Raw genomic sequence first — 16,893 nt, forward strand, 5'->3', positions numbered from 1 at the left:
GGAAACAGCCGCAATTGCTCCTGCCTAGGTCAGGCATGGGGCCCCCGTAAGTTCTTGGGACGGTCCTGGAGCCTGACAGGGTCCGCAATGAGGATGTGCTGCAGGAACCATGGCTGGGTGCGAAGCGTCTCTCCGAAGGCTCTAGAAAGAACAGAGCAGAACTCTGGAAACAGGAGCAAAGCTCTCCATTCTGTCCTCAGAATGATAGGGAAATGACTCTGGGAAATTCTCCTAACATAATAGGAGACAGAATGTGGGGGCGTGGTGGCCACACTTGTGAAACCAGCACCCAGGAGGACGGGGAAGAATAATCGCCAACAAAACAAAACAAAACAAACAAACAAGGGCTGGAGATACAGCTCAATGGGCAGAGTGCTTGCTTAGGTCCTGGGTTCCATTCCTAGCACCACCTAAGCCGAGCGTGGCGGTGCACACCTGTAATCCTGTAAACCGGAGAGAGTTCAGCCTGAGCTATAAGGCAAAAAACAGACAAACAAAAACCACCAGTACGCAGGGGCTAGTGGTCACAGACCCCTGGAAACTCCCTTGGCGGCTGCCATCCCTGCCTCCTCCTCCTTCTCCCACTTACCTGGCTGGGATCCGGGAACGCAGGCTTAGCGACTGCTCGGGTTGGCGGGCTCGCTCCAGGTCCGGCGGACTCCGGGGCGCATAGACGGGGAGCCCAGCCCGCCAGCTCCTGCGTCGCGCCTCCCACAGCTCCTGCGCCGGTGAAGGAAGCAGGAGGAGAGCGCTGCTGGCGACCGGCCCCGGGATCACAGAGTCCGGGGACAGCGGTCCAACGACCCCGCCCAGAGCGCGGCGCCACAGGTAGGGCGAGCGGCGCAGCCCCATGAGCAGACCCGAGGCGCGACCCACGGTGTGATAGCGGGGACTCGCCACGTGCTTGTACCAGGCCCCGGCGGGCAGCGGCAGCAGGAGCAGAAGCAGCAGCAGCCGCAGCCGGGGCCGGTTCACAGCAGCCCCCGGCCCGGGGCCCCGCACTTCTCCGCTGGGCGCCAGCGCGCTCACGTCTAGGGCCCCTTGGCGGGCTAGGCCAAGGACAAGGTTTATGCCTGCAGGGGAATTAGGACGTGGGAGCGCAGGAGGCTGGAGAAGAATAGTCAGTCGGTGCGACTACTGTCTCTCAGTGGCCACGCCCCGGCTCGCCCCCGCCGCACCTGCCTCGCTCCCCCAAGGGAGAGGATGATGGAGAGAGCTAGGGAGGGAGAAGAGGGAACTCAGGCAGCTAGAAGCATCTCACTGAGCAGGTCGCCAGCCGGACTGCTCTTGAGGCTCCAGTGGGGATGTCCCTGCTTACCCTTCCCTCACCCCCGGGAAGGGAACTGTCAGGGAGGGGAGTCCTGGTGCCATGGTCTCAGAATACAAGGACCGACCGGCCGGCCAGTGGCAAAGGGATGTGCCCTTGTAGGAGTAGCTACAGCTGGAGTGCTCACTGAAAGGAGACTGGCAGAATTCTGGGAGCCCGGGGCCGCCCTTCCCTGAGGGCTGTCCCTCTTCCTGTTACCGATCTTAAATTCCCACCAAATCCATTTTCCACTACAGGTGGATGAACGCTTGGAGAACTTGAGTTTAGAACCGAGGCAAGGGAACACAGTTCTATAATCCCAGCATGGATCCTGAGTTCGAGGCCAGTTTAGGCTACATAATGAGCCTGAGCTATGAAACCCTTTCTCTAGGAAAGGGCAGGAGATAAAGGAGGGAGAGAGGGAGGGAAAGGAAGGAAGGTAGACAGACAGACAGGCAGGGCAGCTTGGCCACATGAAGCCACCATCCCTGTGGTTTCCCGAGACCTAGAAGGTTAAGAGACAGCCTCTCCTGGAACCCCCCCCCCCCCCAGCCTCTGCAGGCTTTACTGGGCCCTACCAAACTACAGGGCTCCTCTTGAGGCTGACTCTTCACAAGACCTCTTCCGAGCTAAACTCAACTCAGGGAGAGGTCTTAACCCCATGGCCTGCGATTTGTTCACCTGTGAACAAGAATGTTCTTCCCTTGTCTCTCTTCCCAGCAGACTCCCATTAATCCTTCAGGACACCCCTGGAATGGCTTTGGTGGAGAAGTCCCTCAGTTCACTCCTCCAGAACCCCCATCCCCAGGATGAGCCTAATGTAGTCTTCCCTGACCATCCAAATCCATCCTTCATAATAACTAGGACTCCCACACTCAACAAACAAGCCACTCCTGGTACGCCATTCAGAAGCTCAACACCAGGGGTTTGGTTGGGGATCATCTTTTTTTATTTCAATATATTTTAATTTATGTACATGGTTGTATTGCCACCATGTTCACAACTGGTACCAGTGGAGGTTGGAAGAGGGCGTTAGATCTAGAACTGGAATTACAGTTCTGACCCACTATGTAGCTTCTGGTTCCTCTGCAAGAGCAATAAATCCTCAAAGAGCCATCCCTCCAGGCCCCTCATCTTTAAAAGAAAAAAAGAAAGATTTATTTTTGGATCTGGAGAGCTAGCTCATCAGTGAGGACCTGAGATTGGTTCCCAGCACCCACATCAGGTAGCTCACAACTCCAGCTCCAGGCGTCTGAGGCTCTGATCTCCAGTGGGTACCTACGCTCACTTGCATATACCCATATACAGATACACACACCTACATATAATTTAAAACAATAAAAACAAACCTTTAAAACTTTTATGTTTATCTTTTTTAAATTGTGTGTGTGAACTTAAGAGCAGGTGCCATGGGAGTTGGATACCCATGGAGTGAGATGGGCACAGTAACTAGGAGAATGCTATACCTCCTCAGAAAGGTCACCCATTAAAGATATAGCCGTTGTCCAGATGTGGTGGTGTGCCCCTATAATCCCAGCACTCAGGAGGCTGAGGCAGGAGGCTGACGATGATTTTAAAGCCAATCTGAGCTCTTAACCACCAAGCCATCTTTCCAGCCTCCTGGTTTTAGTTTCCTGAAAGGTTCTCATGTAGCCCAGGCTAGCCTCAAGCATGCCATGTAGCTTAGGATGACTTTGAACTCCTGATCCTCCTATTTCTAGCTCCAATGCTAGGGTTACAGATACATGCCACCATTCCCAGCTTGAGACACCTTGTTTGGATCTTCAAACAAGAGGTATGGGGTAGAGAGGCTGGAGAGATGGTTCATTCTGGAACCTAATGTTTGTGGTACGAATTCATGAAAAAGCTGCTTGCCTGTGGCCTTGTGGGCCCCAGCTCAGGCCCGAGCTGCCCTCAGCCAGTTGTGGTGGCACACTGGTAGGATTTACCAAAGAAGGCAGAGGCAGGAGGGTCCTGAGTTTGAGGCTGGCTTAGGAGGCTTGCTAAGGAGAAGCTTCAGCCCAGACACAAACAGTGGCAGTGGGACCATGGAGCAGTGGCTGCTGCTCTGAGTTGCCGGCTGCTTCTCATCGTGTTGGTGACTGCAGTGATGCTGCTACCTGGGACGAAGTGTTTACTACTGCTTGTTCAGAGAAGAATTGCCAGGACCATCGCGTTACAAGAAAGCATCGACACAGGTCAGTTTGAAAAAGTTTGGCAAGACAGATGGTGGGGAGAAATTGCTGTGAAGATATTCTCTTCTAGGGAAGAAGTTCATGGTTCCAAGAGACAGACATTTATCAGACTGTGATTGCTCCAAACCACAGAGGAGGCACAAAAATAAATAAATAAATAAATAAATAAATAAATAAATAAATAAATCTGCAGAGAACCGTGACCACTCCTAACAGTGACTTTGAAGTCTTCAAAAGGATGATGGGACCCCACAAGGATGATTCTACAAGGACTATGGTAAAGCCATTAAGCTGATTAACACCACGGAAAGATCGACTTTGGACTACAAACTACTCAGGACAATTTTGAGATGGCTAACTGAGATGATCCAGCCTGACAGACTACTTGAAACAAGCCCTGCACTTTCTCACTATGCAGCGGCGGGACAAATGATACAAGATTTGACAATTAACCCAAAAATTCTCTTTTCAGGGTCCCCTAAAGATGGAAGTAATTTTAAGAAAATGACACCCACATTCCCAAGAGGTGGGTGGGATGGGAGGTTTTCGGTCGTTTAATGAATTTTGGATATTGTCATTGTTTATGATGGTTGGTTACAAGTTGTTAATTGTTAGTGGTCAGGAAAAAAGCTGAACATGAAGATTAGATTCAGAGGTTTTGTTTAAAAAAGAAAAAGAAAAGGGAAAAAGAGAATATAGATATGAGGTAGATCACTGAATCTACTCTGAGAAAAAAGATAAAGAAATAATAGGATAAATGGGTAGATGATTGAATCTACTGTAAAAAGAAAAAGGAGAAGATCTAAAAATGATAAAAGGTAGATTACTGACTCTATTATAAAAAGAAAAAGTACTTTTAAAAAGGAACTACTTGGCCGGGCGGTGGTGGCACACGCCTGTAATCCCAGCACTCGGGAGGCAGAGGCAGGTGGATCTCTGTGAGTTCAAGGCCAGCCTGGTCTACAAAGCAAGTTCCAGGACAGCCTCCAAAGCTACAGAGAAACCCTGTCTCGAAAAACAAAACAAAACAAAACAAAACAAAAAAAAGGAACTACTTGTTTTAAATAGGATAAGTAATGAAAATTTTTTTGTCTGAGTTTATCAAATGTTACTGGACAGGACATTGTTATATATTAATGGAGTTTTTCATCTGAATCTGTCAAATGTTAATGGACTAGACATCATTAATGTAATCTTGACTGTGTATATTGTATATACTTATTGGATATGATTTTTCTTGTATTAGTTATAACCTTTTTTAAATTTTAGACAAAAATGGGAAATGTGGTATTGTGTTCCCAAAAATATTGTGCAGGTAATAAACTTATCTGGGGTCAGAGAACAGACAGCCACTAGATACAGAGCCACAAATGGTGGCTAGAAAATGGGAAGAGTAAGCCATAGCAGAAGTTGGGCGGTGGTGGTGGTGGTGGTGGTGGTGGTGGTGGTGGTGGTGCATGCCTTTAATCCTCAGCACTTGGGAGGCAGAGCCAGGTGGATCTCTGAGTTCAAGGCCACATTGGAAACAGCCAGGCATGGTGACACACGCCTTTAATCCCAGAAAGGGAAACTTTAATCCCAGGGAGTGGAGGCAGAAAGGGAAAGATTATAAGGCGTGAAGACTAGAAACTATCGGCATTTGGCTGGTTAAGCTTTTAGGCTTTTGAGCAGCAGTTCAGCTGAGAGTCATTTGGATGAGGACTCAGAAGCTTCTAGTCTGAGGAAACAAAACCAGCTGAGGAACTGGCGAGGTGAGGTAGCTGTGGCTTGTTCTGTGTCTCTGATCTTCCAGCATTCACCCCAATACCTGGCCTCAGGTTTGATTTTATTAATAAGAACTTTTAAGATTCCTGCTACAGAGCTGGGTGGTGGTGGCGCACTCCTGTAATCCCAGCACTCGGGAGGCAGAGGCAGGCGGATCTTTGTGAGTTCGAGGCCAGCCTGGTCTCCAAAGCGAGTTCCAGGAAAGGCGCAAAGCTACACAGAGAAACCCTGTCTCGAAAAACTAAGGGGAAAAAACAAAAAAGATCCCCGCTACAGTCCAGCAGGTAGAAGAACTGGCTGCTTTTCAGAGGACCTAGGTTTGATACAGTGATTCACAACAGTCCATAGCGCTGGTTCCTCTTCAGGCAAAAGGCGTGAATGAAGGTAGCATGGACACATACATGAGAGACAAACACCCACACGTATAAAATAACCAACGTTTTGAAGACTGATTTTCTAAAGAGGGAGTGGAGAAGGAAGAGGAGTCACCTACTTCAAAGGCAGGAGCCCCCCAGGGGTTCCAGCAGGTTCTCTAGGTCCCCCTCACTTGGAGAACCTGACTCTGGGTCTGGGTGGCTGGGTTCACATCTACCCCAGACTGGATGCTGATGAGGATGGAGAGTGTGAGTGCCAGCCACAGCCCCCACCTCAGTTTCCTCCTTTAAATGAGGGAATGGTGGCGGCGGCGGTGGCTCCTGCCTTTAATCCCAGCACTCAGGAGGCAGAGCCAGGCAGATCTCTGAGTTCCAGGCCAGCCTGGGCTACAGCGTGAGTTCCAGGACAGCCAGGGCTTCAAAGAGAAACCTTGTCTCGAAAAACAAAGACATGAAATGAGGGAGTGGTGACAGTGGTCACTTCATCTTGTATTTATAAACAAATGATACGAGGTGTGAACAGTACATGCCTGCCACCTAAGCTCTTGGGAAGCTGGGGCAGGAAGATGGTCAGTCCCTGGCCTGCCTGAGTTAAATAATGAGGACCTGATTCATATTCGAGGCTGGCCAGGTCTACATAGCCAGTTTCAGGCTAATAAGACCCTGTATCTAAACAAACAAGTATAAAGAATACACACACATCATTAAGGTGTGGGTCTTGGCACCATATCTGACACACAGTAGGTACTCAGGGCTTGTAGAGGAGATTTATTGTTGACGCTTCAACAGCTCCGGGCCGTCAAAGCGAACACTTCCATGGGGCGGGCAGAGGATGCAGAGGGAGCGGGCTGTTCGGCTTGAGGACCTTCGAGATCAGACAAGCGTCAATGAAAGCCGCCCCCGTCAACCGCCGTGCTCCTATGGGAGCCCTAGTCTTGGAGAGAGCGGCTGGAGAGTGCTGTGGGCGGGCGACTAGGCACGACTCAGGCTGCTGTCGGACCACTGAGTTCCCCAGGCGCTGCTGCTCATTCCCAATCAAGGACCTCAGGGAATAGCAATGGAGCAGGGGAGGTGTGGAGCGCCCCCTGGAGATAGCCTGGGAAGTGCAGATCCATATGACCACATCAGTTGTGTAGTCTAGTCCATCTTGGGATTGGCACCTAGGAAAGCTTGATGGAGCAGGTCTGTAACCCCAAATACTAGGCAGGCTGTGCTTGGGAGGATGTGTGACCTTGAAGTTCTGATCCTCCTGCCTCCGTCCTCCAAGTTCTGAAATTGCAGGTGAGTATGTGCTACTAGGGATTAAATCCAGAACTTCATCCGTGCTAGGAAATCATTTTTACCGATTAAACCACATTCCCAGCCTTTGAAGCCACTAAACACTGCTTTTTGGAAGGTGCGTGTTTATATATATATATAATTTATTTAGTAGGGATGGGCATAGAGTCACAACACTCATCAGAGGTCAGTTTGCAGTTTATTCTCTCCTTTTGCTCTATGGGACCTGGGGATCAAACTCAGTACCTACTGAACCAGCTAGCTATCCTGTAGTTGTTAGGTTTCCGTTTTGTTTTTTTAGTTTTTCCAAGAGAGGATTTCTCTGTGTTACAGCCCTGGCTGTCCTGAAACTTGCTTTGTGGACCAGACTGACCTTGAACTCACAGAGATCCACCTGCATCTGCCTCCTGAGTGCTGGGATTAAAGGTGTGCGCCACCACCACCTGGTATTGATTGATTGATTGATTGATTGATTGATTGTGTATGGGTGTTCTGTCTGCATGTATGTCTGTGCCCCCTGTGCATGCCTGGTGCCCAAGAAGGCCAGAAGAGGGCGCCAGATCCCCTTGAGTTGCAGTTCAAACAATTGGGAGCTGCCGGACTAGGGTGCTGGGACCAAACTCAGGTCCTCTGGAAGAGCAGCAAGAGCTCTTCACTGCTGAACCATCTCTCCAGCCCTCAAGCAGTACACTACCTACATTTCCTTTCTTTCTGAAAGCTATATTGTTTTTCTTTGTTTTTCTATACCCCAATTTTGACATTTTCCTAAATATTCCAATAGCTGATCAACTTAAAGAAGTAACTTTTCCCAGTCTCCAAGTCCCTGAATGACGACCCATTACAGCAGTCCTACTCAAGAGACTCAGGAGCTTTCCTCAGAGAGCTCATAGTTGCTGGCTGTAGTCTGGGTCTCTGCTCAAAAAGCCTCTATAGTACCTGTGGCTTCAACTCAGGTTGGAATCCTGTTTTCTGAACTCTGGGTCTTCCAAGGTGTGTTTCCTAATTTGGAAGAAGCAAGTCCTGCAGGATCTCAGGGAGTTCTAGCTTCCAGTGTTCTACATTCATAAGTCCACTGTCATTTTTATATTTTTTTATTTTATTTAGTTAACATTTTTGTGTCGTTTTTATTTTTTCTTGGTAGTTCTGGGGTTTGAACCCACTGTCTTTGGCATGGTAGACAGGCAGGCATTCTGATACAAGCTACAATCCCAAATCTGCCATTTTGATTATTTAAATTTTTGTTACTTATTTAGTTTGTGTGCACATGTGTTGCGCACGGTGTGTGGGCCATGATGTGCAAGGGGAAGCCAGAAGGAAACTCACAGGGTCAGTTCTTTCCTCTACCATGCAGGTCCCGCGTTGTTAAGCTTTGTGACAGGCACCTTCATCTACTGAGCTGTCTCAGAGGTCCCTATTCTGATTCTAGCCACCTTTAAAATGTTTCATTGATTTTTATTTTATGTGTTGAGTGTTTTGCCTGCATGTATGTGCCCTACATGCGTGCCTGGAGCCCACAGAGGCCAGAAGAAGGCGTCAGATCCCCTGAAACTGGAGTTACAAATGACTATGAGCTGCCATGTGGGTGCTGGGACGCCAGCCCAGGTCCTCTGCATGAGCAGACGTGCTTTTAACTACTGAGCCATCCTCTCTCCAGGCTGTGTTGATTCACATGTCCATGTCCAGGTGTGTATGGTTGGAGGACAACTTGCAGGAGTTGGTGGTTCTCTCCAGTGTCACATGATAGCTCTGTCACAACTTCACAAGAATTCCAGTAACACCTCTTTCTTTCTTGTCTTTTTTTTTAAAGATTTATTTATTTTATTTTATGTCTGTGAGTGTTTGCTGCATGTATGTATGTGCACCATGGCTATACCTGGTGCCTGCAGAGGTCAGATCTCCTGGAACTAGAGGGTATGGATGGCTGTGGGCCACTGTATGGGTGCTGAGGAGAGAGAGAGCTTCAGCTTTGGTCCTTGCCTTCCACCTTGTTTGAGAGAGGTGTGTATCAAATTGACAAAGCTGTGTATGCCAGACTAGTTGGCCTGAGAGCTTCTGGGGGTTCTTGTCTCTATCTCCTCAGGACTGGGATTATAAAATACTCAGCTTTATCATCATCATCATCATTGTTGTCGTCATTATCTGAAATGTATAATGTGGAGGTCAGAGGACAACTTTTAAGAGTTGGTTTTCCCTTCCACCATGGGTTTGATGCCATCTAGGAGCACAGGGATGTGATCTTTTGTCTGTCAATTAAAGACTTAAAAGACAGTAAATAGGTCAGATATGGCGGCACATACCTTTAATCTCAGCACTCAGACGACAGAGAAAGGCATATTTCTGTGTATTTGAGGCCACTACAGCCACTACATGGGGAGTTCCAGGACAGCCGAGGCCACACAGGGAGACCCTGTCTCATAAAAAAGGGGGAGGGTGGGGGAGGGCAGGATGTTATGGAATATTCCTTTAGTTAGTACAAGCCTAAGCTATTAGCCAAGCTTTTGTGTGTGTGTGTGTGTGTGTGTGTGTGTAGCTGAGGACTGAACCCATGGCCTTGTACTTGCTAGGCAAGCACTCTACCACTGAGCTAAATCCCCAACCTCCTAGCCAAACTTTTATAATTAATAAGTCATTACTGGGGAGCCAGCAGTCCCAACAAAAAAGTCCACCACCAACAGAACTGTAGAGTTGGTTCAGTGGTTGAGAGGATTTGTTGCTCTTGCAGAGGACCCAGGTTCTCAGCACCCACATGGTGGCTCACAATCATCCATACCCTCTAGTTCCGGTGGATCTGAGCTCTGCTTCTGACCTCTGCAGACACCAGGCATGGACATAGTGCACATACATACATGCAGGCAAACACTCAGAGACATAAAATAAAATTTAAAACAAAACAAAACAGGAAAGAAAGGAGTGTTACTAGAAGTCTTGTGAAATCCCATCATATAATACTGGGAAAATTAGGGGCCCCACTTGGTATTCTTAGTCTCCTTAATAAAATAATCAAAGAGTAGACAGAAATGGAAACTGAAGGACAAAGAAGAGACTCAAATAAAACTCTAGGACAAGCCAGGCCGTGGTGGCACACACTTTTAATCCCAGCACTCAGGGAGGCAGGGGTAGGTGGATCTCTGTGAGTTTGAGGCTAGCCTGGTGTACAGAATGAGATCCAGGACAGGCACCAAAGCTACACAGAGAAACCCTGTCTTGGGGAAAAACAAAACAAAACAAAACAAACAAACAAAAAAAACTTCGAGACAATTTGAATTTGAAAGGAAAACCTTGCCAGGTGGCAGTGGCATACACCTTTAATGCCAGCACTTGGAAGGCAGGGGTAGGTGGACCTCTGAGTTCAAGACCAGCCTGCTCTACAGAGAGAGTTCCAGGACAGCCAAGGCTACACAGAGAAACCTTGTCTAAAAAAAAAAAAAAAAAAAAAATGAGGTAGGCAAACTAAATCTCATAGATGTCCAGAGGATAACAGAGGTAAGCCATACGGTATCAGGCAGAAAGGGGAGCTTCAGAAAAAGCACTAAGGGAGCTCAAAGCTTTAGGGAATGTAAAGGCATGTTTAGGCTTTGGGCAGCATCCAAAAGAAAAAGACAGAAGAAAATAACTAAAGAAGTCAGAGAAACATCACCCTTTACACTAGCCACAAATAATATAAAATACCTTGGGGTAACACTAACTAAACAAGTGAAGGACCGTTTTGATAAGAACTTTAAATCTCTAAAGAAAGAAATTGAAGAAGATATCAGAAAATGGAAGGATCTCCTATGCTCATGGATAGGTGGGATTAACATAGTAAAAATGGCGATTTTACCAAAAGCAATCTACTAATTCAATGCAATCCCCATCAAAATCCCTACACAATTCTTCACAGACTTGGAAAGAAAAATACTCAACTTCATATGGAAAAACAAAAGACCCAGAATAGCTAAAAGAATCCTGTATAATAAAGCAACCTTGCCAGGCGGTGGTGGCGCATGCCTTTAATACCAGCACTTGGGAGGCAGAGCCAGGTGGATCTCTGTGAGTTCGAGGCCAGCCTGGGCTACCAAGTGAGTTCCAGGAAAGGCGCAAAGCTACACAGAGAAACCCTGTCTCGAAAAACCAAAAAAATAAAATAAAATAAAATAAAAAATAAAGCAACCTCTGGAGGCATCACCATCTCTGACCTCAAGCTCTACTATAGAGCTATAGTAATAAAAACAGCTTGGTATTGGCATAAAAACCAACATACAGACCAATGGAATCACATTGAAGACCATTAATCCACGCACATATGAACACCTGATTTTTGACAAAGAAGCCAAAACTACACAATGGAAAAAAGGAAGTATCTTCAAAAAATGGTGCTGGCAAAACTGGATGTCAATATGTAAAAGATTACAAATAGATCCATATCTGTCACCGTGCACAAAACTCAAGTCCAAGTGGATCAAAGACCTCAACATAAATCCAGTTACACTGAACCTGATAGAAGAGAAAGTAGGAAGTATGCTTGAACGCACTGGTACAGGAGATCATTTCCTAAATATAACACCAACAGCACAGACACTGAACACAACAATTAATAAATGGGACCTCTTGAAACTGAGAAGCTTTTGTAGGGCAAAAGACACAGTCAATAAGACAAAAAGACAACCTACAGAATGGGAAAAGATCTTTACCAACCCACATATCTGACAGAGGACTGATCTCCACAGTATATAAAAAACTGAAGAAACTAGACATCAAAATACTGAATAATTCAATTCAAAAATGGACTACAGGCTGGAGAGATGGCTCAGAGGTTAAGAGCACTGACTGCTCTTTCAGAGGTCCTGAGTTCAATTCCCAGCAACCACATGGTGGCTCACAACCACCTGTAATGAGATCTGGTGCCCTCTTCTGGCCTGCAGTCATACATGCTGTATACATAATAGATAAATAAATCTTTTTTTTTTTTTTTAATGGGCTAAAGAGCTAAACAGAGAGTTCACAAAATAAGAATCACAAATGGCTGAGAGACACTTGAAGAAATGCTCAACATCCTTAATCATCAGAGAAATGCAACTCAAGACGACTCTGAGATTCCATCTCACACCTGTCAGAATGGCTAAGATCAAAAACACTAATGACAGTCAATGTTGGAGAGGATGCAGAGCAAAGCAAACACTCCTCCACTGTTGGTGGGAGTGCAAACTTGTACAACCACTGTGGAAGTCAGTATGGTGGTTTCTCAGAAAATTGGGAATCGATCTACCTCAAGACCCAGCCATACCACTCTTGGGCATATACCCAAGGAATGATCAACCATACCACAAAGATACATGCTCAACTATGTTCATAGCAGCACTATTTGTAATAGCCAGAACCTGGAAACAACCTAGATGCCCGTCAACTGAAGAATGGATTAATAAAATGTGGTACATATACTCATAGAGTACTACTCAGCAGAGAAAAACAATGTCATCATGAGGTTTGCAGGCAAATGAATAGGTCTAGAAAAAATCATCCTGAGTGAGGTAACCCAGACCCAGAAGGACAAACATGGTATGTACTCACTCATAAGTGGATTCTAGATATAAAGCAAAGGACAATCAGACTGCAACCCACAGAACCATGGAGGCTATATAGCAGGGGGGGACCCTAGGATGACTGCGGCTTATAAGATTTGGTTTTACTCAATTACTGAGCAACCCTCAATGAAACATTACACTATTAAGATAAGAACTTATACTGTATCAAGCTGATAATAGAAGAATAATTTAAATAATCTAAAAAACAAAACAAAACAAAACAAAAAACCCATATGGGGCTCCTAGGAACGATACTAGGGGATGGGAATTCTGGAAAGAAAAGATATATGAAAGTGAACCTGCACATGCAGGGTGTGGTAGCCCATACCTTTAATCCCAGCACTTGGAGGCAGAGGCAAGTGGATCTCTGTGAGTTCAAGGCCAGCCTGGTCTTTAAAGTGAGTTATAGGACAGCAAGGGCTGTTACACAGAGAAACTCTGTCTGGGGGTGGGGGGAGAAAAGGAGATAGATAGATAGATAGATAGATAGATAGACAGACAGACAGCCTGCTGACCCTGACTGGCCTCACTGCCTTTGCCCTCAATGAAGGAGAAAAGAGCATGTGTATACCTAGACATAGATTCCATTCTTTACAGGTTCAGGGGATTGAACTTAGCTCTTCGGGCTTGTCCTACAAATACCTGCTGAGCCACTGCACCAGCCCCTCACCCAGCATTTTACAGGGATTCTAGAGATCGAACCTGGGTCTTATATTTGCACAGTGTCTTAGTATTCTATTGCTGTGAAGAGACACCATGACCACGGGAACTCTCTCTCTCTCTCTCTCTCTCTCTCTCTCTCTCTCTCTCTCTCTCTCCCTCCCTCCCTCTTTGGTTTTTCGAGACAGGGTTTATCTGTGTAGCTTTGGAGGTTTGGAGGCTGTCCTGGCTCTCACTCTGTAGATCAGGCTGGCCTCAAACTCACAGAGATCCTCCTGGCTCTGCCTCCTGAGTGCTGGGATTAAAGGCGTGCACCACCACCACCTGGCAACCACAGGAACTCTTACAAAGGAAAACATTTAATTGGGGCTGGTTTACAGTTTCAGAGGTTTAGTCCATTGTCATGGCAGAGGGGAGCATCACACAGCAAGTACTTTAGGACTGGTCTAGTTCCTAAGCCTCCAAGAGATCTCTCCTGTTTGACTGTTTTGTAGTTATTGTTCTAGGCACGTATTATAGGCCCAGTCTTTTCTGTGAACATCCAATGGAGGTCCTCCTGCTTCCTTTGGCTCTGTCAGTTTGTCTCTTATAGTTTGTCTGTTTGACTTTTTTTTTTTTTTTTTTTTTTTTTTTTTAAGGCAGGTGTCTACGTAGCCCTGGTTGTCCTGAAGCTTACTATGTAGACCAGGCTGGCCTTGATCTTACTACCTTTGCCTACCTCTGCCTCTGCCCCTAAGTCCTGGGATTAAAGTCACAAGCTACAATGCCTGACTTTTTTTTTTTTTCCTTTGGTTTTGTTTTTGGTTTTTTGAGACAGTATTTCTCTATGGAGCCCTGCCAGTCCTGGAACTCACCTTGTAAACCAGAGCCTCCAACTCAGAGATCCAGCTGCTTCTGCCTCCTGAGTGCTGGAATTAAAGGCACGCTGCACCACCGCCCGGCATTCATTTGTCTTTTATTCTACAGGCTCTCCTTATGAATCTGTGAGGCTTTAAATGTTTGCATGGAGCTCTCCTCTGACCTGTCACACAGCAGACTGCATGACCATCTATGCCCCTGCCTAGTGCTGATTGTTCTGCTGTACCGCAGCTGTACCGCAGTCTGTTGTTTCTTTGTGCCATGGATTCAGCCAGCTCTACTAAGGGTAGGTAAGAAAAGACCCCTGTGGAGAAGCCTTTTACTGAATCCAAAGTGGCAGCACCCGAGGAGGCTGTAAAGCAAAGCCTCCCGTGACTCGCCAACAGAGCGGAACGGCTAGCTTGCTTACAAGGCAGAGAGAGAATAATGTTTGCACCAACCACAGCCTTGTCTCCTCAGTCACAGTAGTCCCTCTGCTGGACCACCAGGGGAAATTCCCTAAAATGTCTGGTGCAAACAGCTCTGCTTGAGGCTATGCCTTTAGGAGAAGGGGCAGTCAACTTTGATCATTGTTTTCTCAAGGGAGGTCTAAGGACTGTTCAAAATGGCAGCAGGTGGGTAGTCTGGCTGCATGTTTGACTGTCAGTCCCTTTGTGAAAAGTATCAGAGCAGCAAGAAAGAGTCCAAAGTTGCCAATTAGGGAGTCACATGGCTCCATCCTTCAGTCTTCACTTATTTGCAGAAACAGGAACAACATAGTACTTATCATTAGAATCTAAAGAGCTTCCCATTAACATTCAATTGTTATTTTCTCAGAATTTTCCTTTCTTTTTTTTTGAAAATTTTTTAAGATTTATTTATTTATTATTATACAATGTTCTTCCTGCAGGCCAGAAGGGGGCACCAGATCTCATTACAAGTGGTTGTGAGCCACCATGTGGTTGCTGGGAATTGAACTCAGGACCTCTGGAAGAGCAGTCCATGCTTTTTTTTTGAGCTAAGGATCAAACCCAGGGCCTTGCACTTGCTAGGCAAGCACTCTACCACTGAGCTAAATCCCCAACCCCAGTCGGTGCTCTTAACCACGGAGCCATCTCTCCAGCCCGAATTTTTTTATTTTTAAATTTTATATTTATATTTTATATTTGTTCGTTTGTTTGTTTGGGTTTTTTTTTTTTGAGACAGGATTTCTGTGTGGCTTTGAAACCTGTCCTAGAACTCACTTTGTAGACCAGGCTGGCCTCGAACTCACAGAGATCTTCCTGCCTCTGCCTCCCAAATGCTAGGATAAAAGGAGTGCGCCATCACTGCCTAGCTTAAATTTTTTTTTTTTTTTTTTTGTTCTTATAATCAGTCAGTGGTGGTGCAGGCCTTTGATCCCAGCGCTTGGTAGGCAGAGGCAGGTGGATCTCTGAATTTGAAGCCAAGAGTGAGTCTACAGAGTGAGTTCCAAGACAGCCAGAGCTTCACAGAAAAACTGTCTCAGAAGTAAGTAAATAAGTAAGTAAAATGAATTTATTTTATATGGATAGATGTTTTGTCTTCATCTATGCCTGTGTACCACATGTGTGCCTGGTACCCTCAGAGAGCAAGAAACCAGAAGAGAATAGATATTAAATCCCCTAGAACTGAAGTTACAGACAGTTGTGAGCCTTCATGTGGTTGCTGGGAATTGAACTCAGGACCTCTGCAAGAACAGCTAGTGCTCTTAACTGCTGAGCCATCTCTCTAGCCCCATTTTAACAGATTTTTTTTTTTTTTTGAGACAGTGTCTCACCATGTAGCCCTGGAACTCTTTATGTAGAGCAGGCTGGCCTCAAACTCACAGAGATATGCCTAGCTCTACCTATGAGTGCTGGAATTAAAAGTGTGTGTGACCATATCCAGTCATTTCAACAGGTTTTTGGTCTTTCAAGACAGGGTTTTTCTGTGTAGCCCTGGCTGTCCTGGAACTCAATCTGTAGACCAGGCTGGCCTCAAACTCACAGAGATCTGCCTGCCCCTGCCTCCCAAATGATGGGATTTCTGCCAGGCTTCATTTCAACAGATTTTAACAGTACTCAACATCTGTCCAATTGCCCAGGGAGAGATAAATCCTCCTCATCTGTCTGAAGATGGCAATTGTATGTAGCCCAGTCCACTTTAGTTAACTGCTATGGTGACCCCAGTTTTACAAATGAGGAAGTTGGGCTGGAGAGATGGCTCAGAGGTTAAGAGCACTGACTGCTCTTCCAGAGGTCCTGAGTTCAATTCCCAGCAACCACATGGTGGCTCACAACCACCTGTAATGAGATCTGGCGCCCTCTTCTGTATACATAGTAAATAAATAAATCTTCAAAACAAAACAAAACAAAACAAATGAGGAATTTATAGACTTCAGTGGACCAACCAAGTTCACATGCACATAAGTACTAGAATTGGGGGTTCAAGCCGGCATCTCTCTGATTCTAGCTATAGGCACACACATACCACCTCCCACACACTATATACTGCCTCTTTCTAGAAAGGTTCAGATTTGATCCATCTTACTTCATCACAAACAGATGCAGAGACTTGAAGCCTAACGTTCACCACTAGCATTCAAGTACCTCTCGGTGCTTCCATAGTTCTAGGTACATAGTTCCAGGCTGGGTGTGTCCCACACCAAAAGAACATGAGGTCAATTCTCTAGCAGGACTGGGTGAGAATACTTGGATAACATCTTTTCTGATGAGGATTTGCAGCTCATTAGAGCGGTGGCAGAGGCTTGTGTTCCAGGCTGTGGCCATCAGTGTTTGTGATACTTAGCCTTCGTAGTTTATGGGAAATACTGGATGCCCTGTGCTTCCTCCGGCGTCTCTAGAACTAGGCCGGGGGAAGGAGAAGAGACCCAGTATTTGAATGACCAGGAAGCTTTT

At 46.2% G+C, this 16,893-nt stretch overlaps 1 protein-coding gene across 1 annotated transcript in view; it reads right to left on the minus strand.

The window, feature by feature from the left end:
* Npw (neuropeptide W) overlaps positions 1-16,893 on the minus strand; it is a 17,087-nt gene continuing 194 nt past the window's right edge. The window contains exons 2-4 of the mRNA XM_036194634.1: positions 6,505-6,682; positions 590-1,107; positions 1-141 (exon numbers count right to left, since the gene is read on the minus strand). Coding sequence (XP_036050527.1) covers positions 30-141; positions 590-1,107; positions 6,505-6,682 — 808 coding nt within the window. The 3' untranslated portion in view covers positions 1-29. The remainder of the gene's footprint in view (positions 142-589; positions 1,108-6,504; positions 6,683-16,893) is intronic.

Source organism: Onychomys torridus, chromosome 8, assembly GCF_903995425.1.
Source record: "Onychomys torridus chromosome 8, mOncTor1.1, whole genome shotgun sequence".
In the NCBI taxonomy this organism is placed as follows: Eukaryota; Metazoa; Chordata; class Mammalia; order Rodentia; family Cricetidae; genus Onychomys; species Onychomys torridus.